Here is a 25,066-nt window from a genome sequence, read left to right as displayed (position 1 = left end):
CGACCTTATCAGGCATGATTGTCTCGGATGATGTTTGAATTCCCATCGATCCGGTGACCCCCCAAGTCATGCGTTCTATGGTTTTAAGAAGGTCGGACATTGTTACCAAGTCGGTGAAATGCTTGACTTAGTGATGTTCGTTCCTGGCGAGGTTGCTTCGCCCCTACTAGATGTGCTACGTTATCACTTCCTGAAATGAAATAGATGCGAATGATGGATATATAAGATGATATAGCGTGTATACAAACTTTGGGTTATATTGAGACTGTTTCGATACATTTTTGAAAGTTACTCGGAATAAAGTTTAGATGCCTCCCGAAAACTGGCAAAGTTGAATAAAACTATGCTCTCTCAATTTAACTGTAGATTTTGATAAAAAGTTCTATGAGAAACTCAGCTAAAACTGACCGGTTAGATATGCAAATTGAATGTGTAAAGGTGCACACTATAAACCCCTCGGATAATGTTGCTCAAATTTTTTTATTAACTTTTATGAGTAAATTGTTTTTTATAATATAAAAATAAATTATAATAAAACATATACACTTTTTTAAAATATTAAAAATAATAAAATAATAAATTTAATTAGTAAAATATAAACAATTGAAAAAATAATATTATAATTATAAACAAATATAATTTAATAAAATGCCACCTCATTTCTCTTTACCTTTTAATTTCACTATCGTATTCAAATAAAAAGAATCATCATCATTAATTTACCTTCATCCATCCCTTATATCATCATTGTTTAAGATATTAGTACAACTAATTATTTTAAAAGAAAAAAAATCAATGAGCCAGTTTTTTTAAAAAATTTACAGACACGATCTATTATTTGATTTAAAAATATTAAAATAAATAATCAAACAATTTACAAAAAAAAACAGAGAAAATTTTTTAGAGTATACTTTAGTAGTTTATTTTCAACTTTCCATTATTTTCAAACATATTTATAGGTAGTATTTATTTTACCAAAAATAACTTTTTTTTATTTATAAATACATTTTTCTTTTTTTTTTACTGATCTATGCTTTTTTTTACTGATTTTTTTTGGAAATTTATAACTATAGTGTTTTTATAGCAAAACTATAATGTTTTTATAGTGTAACTATGGTGAATATATAGTGTAACTATAGTTTTTTTTACAGTATATACCACTTAAATACTGCAAATACATCAGAAAGACATAGATATACTAGAAAACACCAGAATACACTATATATACACCAGAAATATAATATAAAATAAATATACCATAAAAATACTGTAAATATCAATTCATTTTTACAAACTCAGTAGCATCAAAATAAAAGAACAAATATATGAACAAGAAAAAAATGAAATAATTATATGAATAGCAAAATAATTTTATAAACAGAAAAATAACAGATCAACGATAATCTATTTACAAAATATTTAAATCATCACAAAAAAACCTAAAAAAATTATAAAAAATTTAAAAATGATATCGAGAAATTCATAGCACGGACGAAAGAGACGAACAGAAAGGCGCAAACGGAAGAGACAAACGAGAAAGTAACCGGAAGAGACGAAAAATTCACCGAAAATAGACGAGGGGAAGCACGAACGGAAGAAACGGACAACAAAACAATCGGAAAATACGAAGGGAAAATAAATAAAAAAGAAGTAGAGAAGAAGACAGAACTTTGAGACGAAGAGATATAGAGAGAAGAGAGAGCGTGGTTATATAATATTTTAACCTAAAATGAGATAAAACTTTTATACATAGTAGGATACTTTTATAAATATATTTGCTATCAGTGTAGAGTGGAAAATTATGAAAAAATTAAAAAGAATAAATATTTTTTAAAATAGTATATTTGACAAAAAAAACACTACTAGAAAACAGTCGATTAGCGATAGATTTTAGCGACGGATTTGAAATCCGTCGCTAAAATCAAATTTAGCGACAGATTTAGCGACGGATTTCAAATCCGTCGCTAAATCCTAAAAAAAAGTGGCGGGATTCATCCCGCCAAATTGTTTTACGCATTTAGCGACGGATTTTGTAATCCGTCGCTAAATGTGTCACTTTTATCGACGGATTTCACAATCCGTCGCTAAATGCTTACTTTTATTAAAAAATATTATTTTTATTATATATTCATTAAAATAATATTAATTACAAGAAAATTTATTAAAATAATAATTAAAAAAATTATTTATTAAAAAAAATTATTTATTAACAAAATAATTATCTAGGAAAAAAATATTTTTATTAGAATACGGGAGTAAAGTTTAATAGTAATAATTTATTGTTTTTATTAAAAAAATAATTTATTAATTATTTATTTAAAAATAATTAATATGAAAAATAATTATTTTAAAATACGGGAGTAAATTGTGTGAGTAACTTTTTATTACTTTCAGTTATATTTAAATATAATATACATAGATTTAACACAAGAATCTGAGCTGGATAAGATGTAGTCACGCGCGGGGGAACTACAAGGTTAAAGAGGATTTGGTGGGAGCAATGTGAAGGATGGGTGATCTATTAGGAAGTGGAGAAATTTGCAAAATTTGCGGGTGGTAGATAGTGTGTGGTGTATAGCGGGTGGGTGTGTGGCGGTGGTTGATTGTTTAAATAATATTTAATTTTATGATTTTTTTTAAAAAATTATTTTTTTTAATTTTTTTTAAAAAAAAATTAGCGACGGATTTAAATCCGTCGCTAATTTTTTTAAATTCGTCGCAATTTTTATTTATTCCGTCGCTGTAAATTTAGCGACCAGAAATCCACCGACGGACATAGTCCGTCGTTAATCCGTCGCTAAATGCATTTAGCGACGGATTTTCTGCTTTTAGCGACGGAAAAATCCGTCGCTAAAAGCAAGATTTCTAGTAGTGATAATCCCTAAAAAATTGAATGAGTAAATATCTTTGGACCAAGTAAAATCCTCCAACCCTTCCCCTAATAAATTTGCGGGGTCCAACACTAAATTAAAACCTCTCACATATGTTATAATTTACACTTTTATTTCTCCTATTTGATAAGCATAGATATATGCAGTGACGAAGCCAGTTCCCAAATTCAGATAGGACACAAATTCAATTTAGAAAAATTAAAATATCATATAACGGAAAACATAACCAAGATATATAATTACTAAATTTTCTAATGTAAAACAAAATGGAACTTTAGAAATTGCATTATATAAAATGTATCCATTTTTTTATTTATTTTAAAAATCTTAATTTTCCACTTAAAATATTGATGATTTTTTATGAGTAGTTTGTTATATACAATAATTATTTATATAATCAATTCAAATTGGTTCTAAATTAAAATTATAAATTTTATAATTAAAAGTTTAAGTACCTTCAAATCGAAGTCCGATGGGTGGTGCTGAATTTTTCAAATTAACATAAGAGAATTCAAAAAAAAATAGTCAAATTGTTGAGTTGCAAAGTCACATCATGTATATTTTCGAAGAAATTAACTTTACTTTATTTGAAAAAAATTTAAAAAATTAAGACTATATTTTTAAATAGAAAGTACTTAAAATTTTAGAAATAGAATTTAATTTGAATAGGGATTATGTAATCTAAGAATTTTTTTAAATTGATTTATATATAAATTAAAATTTACTATATATTAAAATTTATTATATATGTCTGTTTTAATTAGTATTTTAAGCTAATCCAAAATATATACTAAGATTTGTTATAAAATAAATTCTTTTCACATCATATTTTTTTATTAGGTGAAATATGGCTAACATATTAGCAAAGTTTTCAGCAAACCTAAAAAATAGAACTGTTAATTAAAATTTAAAAAGGAAATTATGTGAGGTAGGGCCCAGGCCATGCATGGCCTTGGCCCTACCTTGATCCGTACTTGGATATATGGTCTTTTATTTTATTTTCTTCAAAAAATTAGTCCTGCCGTCCATTTTTAGCGTTGGTCAATTGAGCCAAGAATTAAACCAATAAACATAGATTTCAATTTAATATCTATTTTTAACTTGTCTAAAAAAAATTATAGTATTATGAGATTTAAAGAATTAACGATTTTAATTTAATTTTTAATATTTTGAAGAAAAAAACACTTTTGTAGTTTTTAAAACTAAATGAAATAAAAAATAAAAAAATTAAACAGTAAAAATTAAATAAATTGATTTTATTAAGTCGTTGAATTATTTTATACTCCCTCCGTTCTTTTTTAGTTGTCCATTTAGCCAATATTGCACATACCAAGATAGTGCTCCTTTTGTCTTAATTTATAAAGAAAAATACTAATATAATCCTATTAGTTAATAAATGCTTTTTAAATGAAAACATGGAGTCATTTATTAGAGATGGGTAAATTTGGAAGATAATAGCTAAAATCACATTGAAATTTTAAATGGACAACTAATTAGAGATAAAAATATATTGCTAAATGGACAACTAAAAAAGAACGGAAGGAGTAATTTTTATTTATATTTGTGCCAACATTCGACTGTCACGTACATATGCAATTTGGACGGAAATATTTTATTTAAAGTTAAATTAAAATTTAATGATCAAAATTATAAAAATTAAAATTTAATAAAAAAAAACTAGTTTCACCATCTGGAGGTGATAAAAGTAATGATAAGACTTTGTATTTTCAATTTAAATGTTAGTCCGTAAAGCTAATTTTATCATCAGTGTATTATATATACGTGTACACATATTCATGAATATCATTTGTACCAATCATAATAATCAAGAGAGAATGTTTTTAGGTTTGATTTTCTTTTTGGCCTCATTAAATTACTTAGTTATAGAAGATATATAAAAATTTTAAAAAATAATAAATATTTTTTAATATTACAAAATAACAAATATTATGAACAATAATTTTTTTTTTAAATTATTAATATTATAGACAGACGGAATAATAAATACCATTAATTTTCATTTACAAGTATAATTTGGTTTAAACTTAAAGGCATCGTGAGTCACATTCATACGTGGGACTCACTTCATGTCTCCATAATCATTACCATTGGCCAAAAAACATTCCCATGCAATACACGTAACCCAACCCCATTTCTTACTTTTACAACTCTATAAAAGGGCCATTGCTATGCAAACTGAGAGGCACAAACCCATCGCATAGATAATAAGCTTATAGCTATGGCTACTCGAAGATCTCTTGTTTTAGGAATGCTTATGATAAGCTTACTGTGTTCTCCACAGTCAGCAGTAGGAGATGACATTCCAGATGATTTTAATAGCACTTATTTTCCTACTGGTTTCTATTTTGGATCTTCCACTTCTGCTTACCAGGTATAATATATATATTTTCTTCAATTTTTTCTTATATATGAATTTATATAATATAATCATAAAACTAAGGATTTAAAATTATATTGTTTTGCTTGATTAAACTAATTAATGTATGTAAATTTAGATTGAAGGGCAAGCAAACAAGAAGTGCAGAGGACCCAGTATGTGGGATACATTTGCCCACAATTATCCAGGTCTTTATTGGCTCTTTGTTTATGTGTTTTTATGTCCGTAATGAATTTTCACTCATCACTAAACTTTCATTTTGTTCATAAAATTTTAGTTATGTTTTTAGATACTAAATTTTAAAATTACAACTCTTTAGTGTTTTCATGTCAAATTAATTTTATGTGCCAACTGCATTGGCACGTCAGAGAACAACCATTATCTTTTTCTTGTACCAAAATGAAAGTTTAATGACTGCAGAAAATTAATACTCATTATTAATGTAAAACATATGGCGTGGTAAGATCCGATTGCCACATAAATTTAATTTGGCCTAAAATCATTAAGAAACTTTTTATTATTTGTAAATTTGAAGTTCATTATATTAACTAAAACAAACTAATGTTTCGTAATCAAAATAAAATAAAACAAAAGTTTAGTGACTGAGAAAATTTAATACCCATTTTTATGCATTAGTTATGGAGAAGTTAATTTATTTTTTAACGTAATGTGTGCATGAAATAATTTTATAGAGAGGATAGCTGATGGTAGCAATGGCGATGTGGCAGATGATTTCTACCACCATCACAGGGTACGTACCAACATATTATTTCATCGTGCTGTGTTATTTTAATTCTCAGAGTCGCAGTTAACTGTGCGTAAACTCTCGAGTAGTGGAGTATTTTTGCCGCTTCTTATAACCCGTTAATATATATTCAATTCATCAAAAAAATGCATGATCAATGATGTGGTTGTTTTATCGCAGCATGATATTCAATTGATGGCCGGTATGGGTCTGAATTCTTTCAGATTGTCGATTTCGTGGTCAAGGGTAATACCTAGTAAGTGGATCATCGCACATTCATGCTCTTAATTATGTTCAGTTCTTTTTAAAATATCTTCGTATTAATTTTTTGCTTTGTCTTTTAAAATTCTTGAAAATAACAGGTGGGAGGATCAAAGAAGGAGTGAACGAGGAAGGAATACGATTCTACAATAGGGTTATCAATGAAACAATAGCGCGAGGTCATAAAATGATCTTTAATTTTTGGCAAAAGAAATTTATTTATCCATAACTTTAGCCTGTTTTTCCATATATATTATGATCTTTAAATCTTACCAATTTAATCTATTAATTTTCGTAAAATATACTTACGATTAGATTGGAGCTCATATGGCGCGATGACACAATGTTATATAGCCAGACATGATAAATTTTATAAATATAAACGTACAACATTACCCCACAACAACTCCAAACGGGCCATGGTGTTATACTGCAAAGAGCGAGTACATAATTGATTAAACAGATAAAATTTAAAAATTATTATATATTTAAAAAACAGGCTGATAGTTAAATTTATTTTGCCTGATTCTTCTTGATGAATTCAAAAGATTTTGCTCCTAGCTTACAATTCATGTTAATACATGCAATTTTCTGTGCCCGTTTTTTACTTTTTGATCTGATCTAATAATATAGGGTTGGAGCCTTTTGTGACTATTTTTCATTGGGATGTTCCTCAAGCCCTAGTAGACAGCTACGGTGGCTTCTTAAGCCGTGCCATAGTGTAAGTAAATATGACGAGCTTCACTATATCGATTATAAGGAATAATTGATTTTGAGGGTTATTTTATTTTTCATACTTTTGCAATCTGGTTGCTGAAATTCAAAATGTAGCAAATTGATTATTGAACCAATTTGTGCCTACGTGGCAGTTGGTTTGTATTTTATTTTCCTTTCACCTCCACATTAATCATACAAATCGAAAACACCTCATATCTTTTTATCATGTCACTTACCCAAATTTTCCAAAATTTGAAATTTTATATAGTGAAATTCGGCTGCCATGATGATATTAATTGGCCGGATTTCATTAAAAATCTATGGAGTCACTAAAAGTATAGCATTGTCCCAAATTATTACATTTTTAAGTTCGGTAACCAAAATGTAAAATGAAAAAGTACGATAATCTCTATAATTAATAATCCGGATTATGCATATTATTGAAGATTAGTAGTAACTATATTTTTTTTTAATGTGTGATGGATAAAATTATAGGGAGGATTATAAAGATTTTGCAGAGCTTTGCTTCCAAAAGTTTGGGGATCGAGTGAAATATTGGATAACCGTAAATGAACCATGGACTTTCTCCTTATATGGTTATGACCAGGGTACTTTGGCCCCCGGCCGATGTTCATCTTGGGTGAACAAAGCATGTCAAGCTGGAAATTCAGCAACTGAGCCTTACATAGTTAACCATAATCTCATTTTTGCTCATGCAACTGCTGTCCGACTCTATAGGGAAAAATTTCAGGTACCTTAATGTTGGATATAATTAAAAAAAACTCATAAAGTTGACAGATTAGACTGTCGTAATTATTTTTAGTGATATTTCTCTGCCAATCTTATCATAGATATAGATAAAATCATTTTGCTTATGCTATAGTACCACAGACTGAAGATTGTTGTTCATTAATTGTTTTAATATTTGTACTCAGGCAACGCAAAATGGGAAGATCGGTATGACACTTGTTACCTTCTGGTATGAACCCTATAACTCTTCGGACTATGCTGATCAGGATGCAGCTAAAACAGCCATAGATTTTATGTTCGGTTGGTGAGTCGATCTTTCATCCAAAACTTGAGTTTTTAAGATGACAGATTATTATGTGATAATTAAAGTAATTTATCAGTAACTCGTCTACTTTTTTAAGGTTCATGGACCCTGTGACATACGGTCAGTACCCGAGAAGCATGCAAAAGCTAGTTGGACGTCGATTACCAAAGTTTGTGGGCAATGAAGCTGAATTCGTGAAAGGAACATATGATTTTCTTGGATTAAACTACTACACTGGATATTATGCTTCTGCTAATTTTACTGCTGATCCTAATCCGGATCATATTAGTTATTCGACCGACAGTCATGTCACTGTAACGCGTATGTATATTTATTCTCAAATCTCAATCACTTTATTAATACATTATCGTATATTGACTTTTTTCATTTTCTTTTACAGCTTATAGAAATGACATACCCATTGGTAACGCAGTAAGTAATAGCTAAAAAAATATTTTATTGTAGAGAATAATGAAGACTAGAAAGAATTTACTAAATAAAGATAATTATTTATATCTGATTTATGTATTATACAAATTTGCAGACTGCGGTTAGTTGGCTATATGTCTATCCAGAAGGTGTTCGGTACCTTTTGAATTATACTAAAGATACCTACAAAAACCCAGATATCTACATTACTGAAATTGGTAAGCCAAATTACAATCTATTATTACTAAATTTTTATGTATGAAATCGATTGATTTAATGTAACACTATCAATAATCTATACTATTATATAATTCTGAACTACAAAAGATCTTTAGCTAATATTCAGCCATGTGGATTCTCCTACTTCATCCACCTGTCCAGTTTTTTAATTCGTTTAGACTCTTCATCTTCATAACTTCACCACTCTTAAACACATCATCAAGTCTAATCTCTAATCCATTTATATTATTAACTTTTCGTCAGACCAAAGAGAAACTTCAAACTTTTCAATTTCTATTGGACTGTTACTTCAAAACCGCAAATAGATTCTAAATGCTGCAATTCTAGAATCTACTTATAAATGGCATGGATTTTACAAGGAATTCTTACTTGCCTTTTCCCCAATCTACGAGACAAACAAAGGAATTTTCAGTCGCAGTTCGCTTTAGGGGCTTTAACACAGGTCTATTTCTATTTCTAATTTGTAATATTATTTCTAGCGTTCACTATGGTTTTCATGCTCTTCCTTGACACACGTTCCGCAGTAGAAACTCATTTTACGGAATTACACTATGGTTTTCATGCTCTTTTCTTGAATAAATGGACTTATAATTGCATGATGTGTCTAAACTAAAAATGTCTTCTTAAATCGGTTTGTATAGTTTTAAACAGAGAAAATGGGTCGTGTAATCTTCAAGTTTCAATTTTCAAAACTCACCCCATTTAGTTTTAGAGTTTCACAATTGGGTCTAAGAAAAAAATTGTTTGTCATTCAACAGTCTTTTTGCACTCTATGTTTGTTATAGTGAATTTGATGATCCTATATCTTTTGGTGGTTTTTGATACTTTGATTAATAAGCACTGCCATAAGGGCAATGTCAAAATGCTCGGAAGCTCTATGTGGAAATGATAAAGGCAGGGGAGATAAAAAAAAACAAATTTGTAGATCTATAGTACTGTACGGCTGTAAAGGGTTTTAAAGAGTTTTTATTTATTATTGGAAAGTTTTGATATATTCTCCATCCATTTATAAATTACTAACTTTAATATATTTTAGAAATTAATTTTATATTTAACTAAGTAAATAAAGTTTAAACTTATAAAGTTTTATGGTATAAAACTTGAAGAGTTTTATTATACTATTAACTTTTTTAAATTATAGGATATAATTTTTTTTTAGAATTTAACAATATAATTAATAAGTTAGAAAATTTTATTCCTATTAATAATTGAATTAATTCGCGTATCACAAAGGATATACCATGGAGCTTCCATATATATTTTTTCCATGTAACTTTTAAAATTTTTAGAGGAAATTTGACAGGGCATTAAAAATACAAGAAAATAACTCTATATGTTCTAGGTAAAGAATTCTTTATCTTACTAAATGTTATGAAAAAAGATTATATTACACTAGGAAATATAATTTTTTAAGTTTTAAACTGATTCAACCATTAAAAAGTAACTATTTGTCTTCTAAACAAATAACTATTCATTTTTATTTAGAGTTAAAGATTTAAGTTGTGCTTTAAAGATTTTCTTTTCTATAATAGGTAGTATTTTTCATTACTATTCTAATATACTATCAAGTTCTATTTTAATTTTCTTTTATTATTGATGTGCTTAATTAGGATTAATTATTTTAATTATTCTTCATTACCAAAACTGTCATATAGTTGATTATTTGTAAAGTTTTTATTTAAATATGAGTATAAATATAATACTTTTTTATTTATCGCTTAAAGATATTTTATCTCTTATTATGTTCAACATATTTAATTTAATTCAATTCAATTAATAATTTAACATATCCAATTTTTTTATATCCGTTAAATTATTATGTTTAAAGTGTGAACTCTTTTTATGATACTACATCTACAAATTATATATTATCAAAAAATAATATTGATTTGTGTTCAACATATTTAATTTAATTCAATTTAATTAATATTATTTAACATATCCACTTTCTTTATATCCGTTAAATTATTATCTTTAAAGTGTGAACTCTTTTTAAGATACTACATCTACAAATTATATATTATCAAAAAACAATATTGATATTGTTAACAACGAAGTTAATATACTAATAATGAGTTATATCTCCAATGAAATAAATACTATAAAGATCGATCGTGAGTTTTATTCTTTCCACGAGGGCTTCTCTTTCCTTCAATTATATACAAAAATTAGATGTTATTTATTAAATTTTATTTATTTTTTTAATATCACCCGCGCAACGCGCGGGCATCGACCTAGTTTTGTATAATTTCAGGTCTAGGTGAGGCCAAAAATGAAACATCACCAGACAATCTGGAAGATCCTTGGAGGATAGATTATTATAAATCTCATCTCTGGAATATTCTTGGATCTATTGAGTGAGTTCACTTATCAAATCGACTACTATTTACTTTATGATTCAGCTAGTCGGGCTAATTCAACCGGCTGGTCCGACGAAAATGCAAAAGGAATTTTTTTTGTTTTTTTTATTAGCTGACTTTTAATTTTTGGGATGCAGCAATTACACGGTTCCGGTAAAAGGGTTCTCTATGTGGTCATTTATGGACAACTATGAGTGGGGAAGTGGTTATACTTTGAGATTCGGATTGTTCTATGTAGACTACGAGAATAAGTTGGCCCGACTTCCAAAAGCATCAGTCAATTGGTTCAAGAATTTCTTCAATGTAGGATCCCCTAAATCGGGCTCTATTAAGATCAACCCTTTGCCCATCAATGTCACAGATGCTTAGTTAATAGGCTCTACTATGAGTCTTTTTATTTGAAGTTTGGCTTTATGAGAGTGAGTTTGTTTTTGGTTATGTATTATGGAGCTTACGTTAAGAGTGTAAGAAGAGTCTTAAGTTAGTATTAAGTTTGTGTGCGTGCGAGACTATCTTTAAGTCTTGTGATCTTGAATAAATAATATAAGCCTACTGCTGCTTGTTTTGTGTCAAATTTGTTTCTCTATTCTCTTACGAACTCAAATTCATTGAATAATCAACGTGACTTACACGAGTAAGTGAAACCATCTACATCTACGAGCCATATCTATCTTATTACAAGCTAATTTTAACAAAACGGAATCCAAGCTGAATGAAATGAAAGCAAGTAAAAAGAACAACATTAAGGTAATGGACAAGCTCTTTCTACATGCAGATAAGATAAAAAAAAAAAAAAAAAAAAAAAACTATTTGTCCAAAACAAATTTTATCCTTTATACAGCTCAATGTTTAACTATAAAATGACAGCCTAATTTTAACACCATTTCGCAAATGCCCTTTATAGGAACCAGAAACACAGAGAAGATACAAAAAAAATATAATATTTGTTCGACACAAATTTTATCCTTTGTACAGCTCATTGTTTAGCTCAAAAATAACAGCCTAATTTTAACACTGATTTCACAAATACCCTTTATAGGAAACAAATGCAATTGGTATTTTCGTGTATGCATACAAAAATAACAAGTATTGAGCTTAAATCCTTGACAAGCTTCTAGCTCACTTACTCTTACATGAGAATTCTAAGAATTGAAACGATTGTTGTCCATTACATAAGTATAAACAGAAAATAAATGAATTGAGAAGATTGTTGTCTCTCTATGAGTGGAGCTTAATTTTCTAGCCTCTGTAATTACAGCATAATTGAAACATAGATTCCAAGTTTCAATAGACTCAGCTCATAATACTCAGATTAAAAAAGATAACATAAGCTCCAATGGTTTCAATATAAGAGAGTATATTTATATGACCAGGGGGCAAAGAACTCTTAACAAAGTATCAAATATTTACTTTAAACTAATACTAATGTGTGTCAAAAATTATAAAAGAAAATAGAGATGCCAACCTGAGTTGTGGAAAACTTTGTCGCGCTAGCAATACACAAGTGTTGCTGCCATACTGAAAGAAGCAAGGGGAGACAAAAATAATAGTGGTTCTACTATGAATTGACTGCAAACACTGAAGATTAGATTGAAGTTTCCCCTAATGAATGTCTGACACCGCATGCAAAAATGAACCTCCTCCTGATGCCCACTCTAATGAATTTGTAACCCTCTAATATTAACAGCCATTTCTTTAAACAATTGCTGATAAGAAACATCTTCTCCTCCGAGTCTTTAACTCTCGCCATCCCTCCCCCTCCTTGAAAAGTTCAACCTGATAACACGCATTATAATCAGCTATTGCGCCTACAAGAACAAACTATGTGGCATTTGCACATACCGTTTCTTCAATGATATCGCCAGATTTGATCCCTCCGATCACATATATAGAATCGTCAACAGCAGCAGCAGCAAAATATCCTCTACACTTGTTCATTGGCTCTCTAATTTCCCACATGCCTCTACGTGGATCAAATATCTCAATGCTTGGAACCATTGTACTACCGTCATAGCCCCCCAGAGCATACCTACAGGAAATGTTATCCACATCTAAATGCCGAAAAAGTTCACATATAAAGGCATTTAGTGTTATACTTCAAAATTCCTTTTTTTTAATTCAGAAACTGCTTTCTGCCCCCCAACAAATCTTCAATCAAAACAAAACAAGGCTTCTATCTCCAAAAGAAAATAGTCAACCAAAAATGAAAGGAAGAAAATGAAAGAAGAGACGATGATTTTCCAAGGCATATCCTAAATGGTAATCTCTCATCAAAGTTTGGCACAATATTTCCGCCTCTTAAACAATCATATGAAGAATAACCGATCACCCAATAATTTGCTAAATGAAACAAATCAAAAAAATAAACTTACAATTTTTCATTCAGAACAACCAATGAATGACTTCCCCTCTTCGTGTTCATGTTTGAAATTCTGGTCCAACAATGTTCTCTGGGGTCAAATCTTTCAGCTGAACTGATGAGAAAAGTTATTAATCAGCTATAACAATCTACACCAAAACCATACCATCACTCACTTTCACAAAAAGCCTAAACTCAGCATGTTCAAACCATAATAGATAGTGTATACTGTATAGTATCAAATATCCCGTTTATTCTATTTTGCAATCCCCCTCTAAAAATTACCTACCATATGTCAAAGCCAAGACCATTCCCAAGCATACAATTATATGGAGAAGCCCATTGACACTCATGTAACAAAACACAAATGTTCATACATCTAACATGCAGATGTGCAACTAAGCATACAAATCATAGCCATACATAATTTGAGAACTCTTGCTAGCAGAGATGGACATGGATATATAAATAGTAGAGGGTGTTAAATTACATCTTAAAACGAGTTGCTATATTAAGCGTAAATGCCCAACCAATATATAAACATATGTCCATTCACGCAGTCAATGTGGGATTATCCCACTTCAACACTCCCCCTCACACGTAGGGTGACCGAGCAAAGCAACGAAATCCCCCTCACGCATTGCGTGGGCCAAGCCAAATTCAAATTTCAAATTGTGTGAATGGATAAGGCTTTGATACCATGTTAGATTCCATCTAAAAACCAATTGGTATTTAATGGAGATGCCTAACCAATATATAAACACATGTCCATCCACATACACAATCAATGTGGGATTAACCCACCTCAACAAAGGGGCTAAATTTACAACAGAAACCTTTCATTTTACCAGAGGCACTTCAATACTTCCATTACTAATACTAAGACTCAGAAAGATGTTCTGCGTGTCTTGACTTGCTAGTTTGATAATGTGAGAATGAATTCTCAATTTTAGAGTATCAATTGAAATTAGGGGCTACTGATATAGTAATTCTTAATATCTACATGTTAATTATACTCTTAAGAGGTCATCAATTATCTTTTATAATACATGTGATGTAATAGGCTGGCATACAGTCTCAATATTTTAAATATATTCATAAATATAAGGTGTATATATATTTGAAGCCTAATACCTCAAAAAAAACCCCGACCTTTTAGCCCCTTTTCAATTCTACCCTGACGTTGAAAACTAATCAATTTTACCCTATTTCGCATTTTCTCGTTTCAATTGTACCCTAATTTTTTAATTTTTCACAACTTTTTTTATTTAAATGATGAAATCATTTAATTAACTAAGTTTAAAGATAAAATTAAATTTATTTCTATTAAAAAAAGTACAAATTAGTCTTTTATTTATAAAAACTAACTAAAAACCATAATCAAATTAAAACTAATTTAAATTCTTAATTAATTTAACTAAATCTCAATAAATTTTCAACATATACAATTAATATATGCTAGACATGGAGAACGTTTTTAAATTTTTTCCAAACGAAAAAAACATCAATTTAATATTTCAGGGTATAATCGAAACACACAAAAATGCGATAGAATAAAATTGACCAGCTTTCAACGTTAGGTAGGATTGAAAGGGGCTAAAAGGTCGGGGTTTTTTGAGGCATTAGGCCTATATTTGATCTTGACCTAACAAATTAAGACATGTTAAGGTTTGAGTCGGCCAAGTAAAGAATTTTGTCTTTCGGTGTACAAGAAACAACTATTTTAGGCAAATTAATCTTTGTAAATATAGCAGCAATATAATGGGCTACCTCAAATAATCATTCCCATCAAATCCACCAGTAGCATAAAGTGCCCCATTAAGCTCCACAGCAGCAAGAGCAAATCGCTGGAATGAAGAGATACGAGAGAGAAACACGACGGTGAATGGTCTAGAAATCAATCAACCTCAACAGAGACATTGATCTATGAGAGAATCCTCAATGAATCAATGACATGATGAGCTTATAAAGCCATAAGAAAAGAAAAGGTCGTTGTATAGCTGCAAAATCCTAAATACAAGATTTGCAACTTCAATTCTCAATTGCACCAGAATTTAGTTTTAATTTTTCTTTTTCTGCACTAGATGGTATGATCCAAAGACTACCCACTCATTCCCCTTTTTGATACCTCTAGAATAAGAAGCATACATAATCTTTCTAACCAACAGAGACTAGGTGCCTGAACATTGACCAACTTGCTAAGAGAACAAGACTTGTACATTTTGTCTTGTAGTTGAAAGAGAAATAAAAAACTTCCATTTTACTCCAGATGGCCAAAATAAACTTCAAATAATTCAGTAAAAAGTGAAACAAAAAGAAGCAAAAATAAAAAATCAATCACTCAAAACAAAGCCTCAAGAAGAAGCAAGTAAAAGCTATAGGTTTAATTTATTTGTTGGATATATGGTACCAGCTAACTTAATTTTTTATTGTTTAGGAAGATAATTGCTATGCCTTCTTGTGCAAGTCAAGCAATAAGTTTACCTTTTGTAGCATTGATCTAGTGGGAATCCATCTTCCAACATTCAAATCAAGCATTTCAACCTCCGAAAAGCATTCATCTCCATTACCACCCCCAACTGCAAATATTTTGTCATTCAAAGTTGCACCACCTAGACTTCCCTTTTCCTTGGTTAAGGAAGGGCGCAAAGTCCACTGATCAATAGCTAGATTGTATGATTCAACTTACATGAATAAAAAAAAAAATCAGCATTAGCAAGTTGTTAAGCTTTTAAAAGTAAAAAAGAAAGCTCAAAAATTCACCAAGATCTAATACCTGTGTCGTACCACAAATTGCAATGGCCACCACCAAAAGCATAAATTTCATCATTAAACCGTGCAACGGAAGCATATGAACGAGCAGTGTGCATTGGCCTCAAGGACTTCAAAACATCTTGACAAGGAAAATATAAATCTAAAGCAGCTAACCAAGATTCACCATCATACCCCCCCATCAAGAAAATGGACTTCAAAGGATCCAAATGCAGCTCATCAAAAGAATTACTCATTGTATCATTGTTATTTGTAAAGGAAAGATTACACGCAGACTCTAACATCATACAACGATCTTTCAACTGTTTAATTTGTTCTTCAGCCTCAACCTATAAGCCCAACGAAAAAAATAATTAAAGAAAAACATAAACGGAGAAAATGATAAAAAATGGAAATAAATGTGCACCATGAACAATAAATCAGCTTAAGAATAAACAATACAAGTCAGTTGAGATTATGAAACATAGAGCTTGTATATATCAATAGTCTGACTGTTGATTATAGACAATGGTTAGAGAGTTATGCCATCCATCAGAATGAAGCTCTTATGAGAGATAATAAAGACAAATCAATAAATGTCTACATTTCGATACATCTTATGCCATCTATTAGTGTTCTTACCATTGTTGTTAAAGGCGCTAGGCTCACCTAAAGTGCAAAGGCCTCATATAACCTGAGGAGCTATGCGCAAAAAAAGCACACGCCACGTGAATCTAAGCGCATATATGGAAAAGATACAAAAAGAATAGGGTTCCTATAGGTTTTTGAATACATGAGTGAAGGAGTTAGTTTTCAGTAATTTAATTTATAGGTTTCTGTTCTGTTTCTGTTCTATTTTTAAAGGCCCAAAGCCCAATAATATAACAAATACAAAAAGTAGGGGTTTTTAACTTCTTGCACCTCTCGCCTCAGGTTGCTGCACTTCGAACGCCTTGGCGCGGCCGTGGTCACCTGAGGTGTTTCTCAGGCATACCACCTTCGCCTGTCGCTTTTCTAGCGCCTAGGGGCACCTCGAGCGCGCTTTTAATGACTTTCTTACCACAAAAACTTTCTTAACTGCTCACCTATTCTCCTTCCTCTCTCAAATGTGCCCAGGCATATCTGAATCTCTGATGATAATTCTGCTTTAGCTACGATTTGTTTCAAACATTTAACATTACCCCTTGCTCTTAACTAGTACAACCATAAATAAAAATCTACACACTGCACTGCACCGCATGAATATCTTGTTCTTGTAAATGAAATATGTACTAAATAACAAAGAATACATTGAATTTACCCTCTCGTTGCCTATCATGTAATTAGCCGCAACTATAGTCCAAAGATATAAGTTATAATGCATCCAAGCATCTTGCTGGTAAATGAATATCTCAAGGAAGTTTATCATCATTAACAAGGCATTAACTATTAAAGACACAAAGAAACCACCAACGAAAATAAAAAGTTCTGATCATAAGCACTCTCTAATCCTTAGGCAAAACTTATACAATCAATTCTCAAAACTTCTCATGCTTAAATAGCGTATACGATGATTTGTTTCCTTCAAACAATAATAGAAACAGGCTAACAGCAATGTCCACAGGACAACAGAAATTTAAATACTTAACAATATCAACTTATGAGCCGATAACAACGGAAAAAATGGAATCATGCAAAAACAGTACCAGCTTCTGCTCCATATTATATATCTTTAGAGTTTGCTCGCTTTTAAAGGCATTAAGCTCCTCCATCCCTTGAATCAACTACATGTGCAGAGAAACAATAAATGAGTCAAGAAATAAAGCCTAATAATTTAGTTGCATTAGCAATTATAGCAAAAAAATAAATGAGCATCAGAAATTCTCTACTACCTGAGCTATAATGGACTTGGAATCAGATGAGGCACAAGAAGGTTCCTCTTTCTTCTCTTCTATACCTAATTGTTCCTCATTAGAATCTTTGTTCTCCGTGAAATCGACATTCATAGCAGTAGAACCTTGTGCCCAATCACTTGAAGACAGATCTTTAGGTTCATGGTTAATATTCAGTTCCTGCAGTTGCTGGAATATAAGATCCTTCTGAGCTTGTTCCACTACGTTCGTGTTCCGTTGATCTTTTAGAAGCTTGTTCTTGCCATCTAAAGAAGAAATATCACCCGTGGAATTAGAACTGCAACTTAATTGATGTTCAACCTCTGAAGCAAGTGTTTTATACTCATCATCTCTTCTTTCAGACAACGACATAGATTTCTTAACAGGTCTCCATTTTGCTGAAATGTTCGGTATAGAAGTACCAACAACTGGTGAAGATGCAAACAATGACATCAGCTTGCTTGTTTGTGCATGGTCAAGCTCAAACCAGAAACGGCTTTGAGTGAAGTAGTTGTCTGAAATAATTGGCTTAAACTTTTCTTCATGCAGTGGATGGCATTGTAGACGAACACGGGTTTGAACCTTTCAAAATGTAGCATAACATCAGTAGAAGACCGTTGCTTTGACCGGTAGCGCATTATGTCCCAGATATTATCAATTGACTGAACTAGAACGTTTTAGCAAAGCTTCAAATGATACCTGAGAAGGGTATTGAGTTCTGCATGAACCATCAGTTGTCCATCCATATGGGTTAATATACATTTGGCCAGAGCTAGCAGCCTCAAATATTCCATGAAGTTTCTTGTCATCATAGTTGAAAAGAAAAAGTGGCAAGCCAGGATCGATATTTTTTACATACAGGAAGTGCGGAGTTGGTAAGCCTAAAAAATTGGAATAAGAAATTTCACGAGGTAAGGGGCTAAGGTGATAAAAGAGAGTAATGCAATGATGGAATGTAGCTATATAAAAGCGAGGGAGACAAGGCAGATTACTGACCAAAGATTTGTTTAGAGAGACATTCATTCATAGTGCCATTCTTGCATCCAAAAATGACACCTCCAAGCTGGCTCTTGCCCAAGTTTCTAGCAAACAATGAGCCCTTTACAGATTTTGGAGGCATAGTTTGACTTTTGTCAGCTCTATTGAGCATGTGTTTTTCTCCCAGCCCCTGTCCTGCAACCAATTGAAATAAAGATGCCATTATACCAAGTACAACATATGTTTCTATATCTTAAAAACATTCCACCTCAATCAGTTGTAGATACGATTAAAACGCTGTTATAGTCATTTTAGTACATTCAACGTACTCTATGGATAGAGGAATACATAGAGTTGAACATAGGCTCGTTTTGGTACACATAATGTAACAACATGAAATAGAATATCTTATGGAATAGTCTTTTTGAGAGGAATACTTATTCCACAAACGCATGGAATAACCATTCCGTGAACCAAAGCAAAGAATAGTCGGTCTATACGAAACACCTATTCTATTCCGCACCTATTCCATGAACCAAACATAGCCATATTAGACTAAATAATCGATTCAATAACACAAAAAAAAGGCAAGAAATGAGCAGAAACTGAGAATAAGAAATCAAATAATCAAATGAATTCTACATACAAGAGTGTGTTCTGAAAATCCTAAAAAAATCAAGAAACTCAGTTCAACTGAATTCTATTTAGCAAGAAATCACAACAATAATTACAGTAAACCCTAGGAAAATCAACTAAAAAGAGAGAATGCAGATATAAACAGAAAATAACCACAAAAGTTATATTATAAACAAAACACGCATTGTCAGAAATGATAATACCGCCAAGAAAATCAAAGAACTCGCAAAGAAATTACGAAATTTACATAGACGATTGCTGAAACCCTAAAATTAAATAAAAATCGGTGAAGAAGAGTTGAAAAGAGTAGGCATAAAAATGATACTCAAAAAACAAAGAAAAATAGCGGCATTGCTTTGAACATGTTATAGAAGAAAAGAGAGAGATCAAAGAGAGGGAGAGCAGAGAATTTACCGATGATGGTGAGGCGAAGAAGGGGAAAAAAGGTGTGTTTGGGAGTGTGGGAGTGAGTGAGTACAACAGACAGACAGACGATGGGAAAGCGCGAAAGCTTCTATTGTGAGCAAATTTAATTGCTCTGTTTTGCACCAACTGTTGTGTACTGATGGGGAATTTGTTTTTTCTTTTTTTTTTAATTTGAAATAATTAGCGAGAATTGAATAGGCTTTAGGCCCAATATGTGAGTCCACACAAAGCCCCAGCACGGAACACGCAACTAATGGTGGGGGGGGTTTGCATAAACGCTCAACTTTTTTGGAAATATTTGCAAAAAAATTGGTTGATTTTTTCGCTAAAATTAAAAAAAAAATGAGTCAAAAATATATAGAGACTAAAGAAACGAAAAAATATAATAATACAGTCTGTATTTACTGTTACTTGCTATGCTGTTACTAAAATATAAATACAGTCGACCCTCTAATAGTTAATATTCTATAAATTAATAATTCTAATAATTAATAGAAAATTGAGAGAACCAACTTCGTTCCACATCGGATAATTAATAATTCTATTATCTAATAATTAATAAAATTTAAAATATATTCTACATGAATATTAATTATTAGAGAGATTTTTTTAAAAAAATATATAACAATTGATGATTTATTTGAGGCAATACTAACCTTAATTCATAAAGTGGAAGTTAAAATACCATCAAATTATGACTTTCTTATTCTTTTGAGAAATTTTAAAAGAAGTTATTAGATAAACAAATTAAAGTAAGTAAAGTAGGGGTGGACATGGACCGGTTAACCGGTCCATGAGGGTGATTTGTAAACCGGTCCATTGTAATACGGTTTTTAAAATTAAAAACCTAAACCTAAAATTTTAAACGGTTAACCGGTAAATCGGTTAACCATCAAAAATGGTTCGGTTTTTCGGTTTTACGGTTTTTAACCATATAACCATTAGAAAAATTAAAGACAAAAAAAGATAAAATTTTAATTCTATTTAATTTTTTAGCAAACAAAAAAAACCATAAAAATTCAAATTATATTAAAAATATAAATCTAAACTATCTTATGAATAGTTAAGTCAATGCAAATATTTAAAACTATTATTATTTACAAATAATTTATAAGTAACATCAAAATATTTTTACATATAGATTCTCCTAAAATATAGAAATATTCCTAAATAAAATATCTATCAATATATTTTTATATTTAGATTTTATTGTGTATATTATAAAATCCATATTATTTTATAGATCATAAAATATACCTTATTAATTATTAAAAATATATGAATATATATATATATTTGAATATATATATATATATATATATATATATATATATATATATATATATATATATATATATATATATATATATATATAAACCGGTTAACCGATTAACCACGGTTTTTAGAAATCCAAAACCTAAACCTAAACCATTAACCATGAAAATTAAAAATCAAAAACCTAAACCTAAACCGTTGGACCGGTTAACCACATTTTCCGGTTCGGTTTTCCGGTTTTGGTTCGGTTAATCGGTTTGATCGGTTTTTTTGCCCACCCCTAAAGTAAAGTATCTATAGTATAAAAAATATTTAAAATTATTTTACTTTATGAATACAACTTTTTAATAATTATTTTTTGGTTTGATATTAATTGATATTTTTTAAATTGAATATAAAATTATTTCTTTTAAATTGAGTGATTGTAAAGTGTATTTAGTTAGTTTTTTTATAATATAATATTAATATTAGGTCTATTAATGTAGATGTTTTAAAATATCTTTTATAATTTTTTTATACAAATTCAATAAATTAATAATTCTAATAATTAATAAAAAAATTATCCACCATGTGTATTAATTATCAGAGGGTCGACTGTATATTTTATAGGGGTGAGTACGGTTCGGTTCGGTTGTGCGACCTCCCATAACCGAACTAAACCACCCCTATAAACCTATAAACCAAAGTTTGCTATTTTGGTTAACGGTTATTTCGGTTCGGTAAATCAAAATTTCGGTTTTCTGCGGTTTGGGTCGACTGGTTCACCAATTAGAATAAAATTACAAAAACATACCTAAATTTAAAAATTTTATTTAAATTAATGGCTAAATATACCAAAAAATTAACAGGGCAAATAATAACCCCGTTTTTTACACCCAAAAAATGAACAGGCCAAATAACCCTAGTTTTTTATCCCAAAATTTAACAACTCAAATAACCCAAACTTTTTACCCCCAAATATTGCAGCCTATGTTCTATATTTAAATAGCTATATTACAGCTATATATTACAATTTACAAATTTTATATACAAAAATATACTACTCTAACTGATCCAAAAGATGGATGTAAATCATTCAAAGCTGCATCATCAACTCCTGTTTTGAAGCAACTTCTATTTTCCAAAAAGCCTCCACAAATTAGTTATGCAAAAATGTATTTAGCCTCTCCTGCAAAACAGATTAGAAAACAGAAAAAAAGTAATAAGTACCTAAAAACATACAAAAACTAACTATATAACAAAAAGTTAAAACGTGAGGTTCAGACTTCATAGATTGTAAGTCAAATAATAACTCAACTCTTTTAAAAGATAACATTAAACTTATGTCACACAATTAATGGTTAAGTCATTGTAGACTTCAATCAGTGAAAGCTTCATTATTGACTCACAAACATAATAATGATATATTAGCACAAGACAAACAGAACAGAAGCATAACAAAATGAGTCTCACAAATTCTTAAACCAAAATCTCATCATTGTCATATGTTTACTTAGAGTCTCAGATTTAAAATTATTTCAAGTAAAACCCTAAAGGCCATAAAAAGGTAGCAACAAGTAAGTACCTCGACAATTACGACCAATAGTTTTAAACTTAATTATTGTGGAAGCATCATCATTGCTAATAAGCAAAAAGGCAGAAAAATCAAACACCAAATCATAGCTCAACCAGCATATCAAATGAGGCAACCAACATCTATTTTATCTAGGCTAATCTATCGTTATTAGCAGGCAACATTAGGAAGGCAACAACATTGAATTATAAAGTATCAGAGGGACAAAGGGACAACATAACCAGAACCAGCAAAAGGCTTCCACCAGACCGAAGGAACAGACCAGCATATCAAGAAGAAGGTAAACATCAAGTAAATAAAATAAGGACAAGACAAAAATTGACTTGAATGCTTTTCCAACTTATCCTAACAATGATCGGATTTTTTTTATATATAATGATTCAATTTTTATAACTTATTATAAATTTTCAATCAACTTATAAATTACATTGGAAAAATTTATAAGTTGTTAGGATAAGTTGATCGAAAATTAACAATGCTTTTCCAATGTAATTTTTAATTTCTGATCATTGTTAGGATAAGTTGCACACATATTGGTAATTTTATTAATTGCAATTTTTTTGACTTTAGTTCTTTTATTATAATTTTTTTCGTATTTAAATGCTAAAATAAATAATACATTAAAATTTAATTTGGACTTGAAATTTATATTTAATATATCTATATTTTTTATTTTCTTCTTATTTTTTCCATACAACCAAATTTTATATAAATATTTGTGCGATTTAATTTTTATTTTATTCTTTAGTGAATAATTTGATATTAAATTTCACTAAAGCAAACCGAACTAAAATAAAACTTGCACACATATAATTAGTAATTTATTAATTGCAATTTTTTTGATAATTTTTTTGACTTTAGTTCTTTTATAATTTGTTAGAACATTTATTGAATTTTTAATATAAAATTTTAAATGACATGATAAAGATTGTTTGAATAATTTGACTTTAGTATTTCGTCATTAAAATTGATTGAAGTTTTCATTTTTTTTCTTAAATGAAATTCAATCTTAAAAAGAAATAAAAATAAAATTATAATTTTTTTGCTCTTATTTTCATGTTTCTTTGCTACCACCATAAATCACTAAATACTCCCTCAAAAACATTAAATCACTAAATAGTAAAGTAAGAATCAAGTAATAAGTAAAGTAATGGTAGAGGTACAAAAAAACCCTTAATTTTTTAAAAAAGTACAGATCAGTTTTTTTATTTTATTTTTTGCACAATTAAGCTCTCGTGTTTTTAAAATTGAACAATTAAACCCTTGTTGTTTTAAAATCGAACAAATAAACCCTTTTAATTTACTTTTAGGACACTTACCCCCTCAAAGTTTCGGTAAATATTTTAAATATTAAAATTATTTTTGAACTTTTTTCTATATGATTATAAGAGACATGTCAGTCATTTTAACGAGTGTTTTTAATGATGCTGGATGAAAGGGATAATTTGTTCCATTTCAAAATAAAAAAAGCTTAATTATACAATAAAAAAATAAAAGGCTAATTTATACTTTTATAAAAATTATAAGGATTTTTTTGTACCTTTTACCTGAAGTAATTATTTCTAAAAGGGGAAAAGAAAAAAAAAGACTTGTAATTAGACCTGTTCATGGGCCGGGCTCGGACCGGGCTTAGACGGGCTTGACTTTTTTAAAGACAAGCCCAAACCCGCCCAAACCCGGTTCGGGCTTTTAATATACTACCCAAACCCGGCCCTAATACATTATTTTTTCGGGTTCGGGCCGCGCATGGGCGGGCTTACATTAATTTTTTATGATATTAAAAGCTCAAACCCGCCCATAAAAAAGCGGGCTTTTTTCGGGTTCGGGCCGGACTTGAGACCAAATATTAGTGCCCAAGTCCGGCCCTAAGAGGACGGGCTTGCGGGCGGGCCGGATATAAAGCCCATAAATAGGTATACTTGTAATGCATGTTAAACTCTTTCACTTTCACGCGTGGTCCATGTGTGTATGCATCCGCCTAATTGTATGAATCTACCCTAAGTTAGGCCCGGCCTTAGGCCTAGGGCCTCATATTCATGAGGGCCTCAAAAATAATTTGGTCCTATATTAATATTGAATTTATTTATTTTTGAAAAGAATAT

General features: G+C 30.2%; 2 protein-coding genes across 4 annotated transcripts; one reads left to right on the top strand and one right to left on the bottom strand.

Moving 5' to 3' along the window:
- Positions 1-5,103: 5,103 nt before the first annotated feature.
- LOC126653527 (beta-glucosidase 24-like) lies at positions 5,104-11,669 on the top strand. The gene is made up of 13 exons (XM_050347466.2): positions 5,104-5,283; positions 5,408-5,477; positions 5,982-6,040; positions 6,215-6,290; positions 6,397-6,474; positions 6,929-7,016; positions 7,508-7,763; positions 7,948-8,066; positions 8,164-8,387; positions 8,467-8,498; positions 8,611-8,713; positions 10,990-11,092; positions 11,233-11,669. Exons 1-13 carry the CDS (start codon positions 5,131-5,133, stop codon positions 11,462-11,464), a joined length of 1,593 nt encoding a protein of 530 aa, XP_050203423.1. The 5' UTR covers positions 5,104-5,130; the 3' UTR covers positions 11,465-11,669.
- A 708-nt stretch (positions 11,670-12,377) lies between these two features.
- Positions 12,378-20,271, bottom strand: LOC126688246 (uncharacterized). 3 transcript variants are annotated; one of them, XM_050382990.2, is made up of 11 exons: positions 20,105-20,271; positions 19,073-19,244; positions 18,776-18,957; positions 18,077-18,658; positions 17,891-17,968; positions 16,231-16,555; positions 15,939-16,138; positions 15,225-15,301; positions 13,468-13,569; positions 12,938-13,124; positions 12,378-12,871 (listed from the first exon to the last, which is right to left on the bottom strand). In XM_050382990.2, the coding sequence occupies exons 2-11, from the start codon at positions 19,224-19,226 to the stop codon at positions 12,791-12,793; spliced, it is 1,968 nt and encodes a 655-aa protein (XP_050238947.1). In that variant the 5' UTR covers positions 19,227-19,244; positions 20,105-20,271; the 3' UTR covers positions 12,378-12,790. The 3 variants fall into 3 exon arrangements, with proteins under 3 accessions (XP_050238947.1, XP_050238869.1, XP_050203320.1); XM_050382912.2 differs by having other exon boundaries at positions 19,073-19,249; positions 20,105-20,262; XM_050347363.2 differs by lacking the exons at positions 12,378-12,871; positions 12,938-13,124 and having other exon boundaries at positions 13,476-13,564; positions 19,073-19,249; positions 20,105-20,264.
- Between the last annotated feature and the right edge of the window lie 4,795 nt (positions 20,272-25,066).

The sequence above is a fragment of the Mercurialis annua genome, linkage group LG1-X, assembly GCF_937616625.2.
Source record: "Mercurialis annua linkage group LG1-X, ddMerAnnu1.2, whole genome shotgun sequence".
NCBI classification, from domain to species: Eukaryota; Viridiplantae; Streptophyta; class Magnoliopsida; order Malpighiales; family Euphorbiaceae; genus Mercurialis; species Mercurialis annua.
Note: the sequence above shows the minus strand (reverse complement) of the source record. Positions and strands in the feature narration are given on the sequence as shown.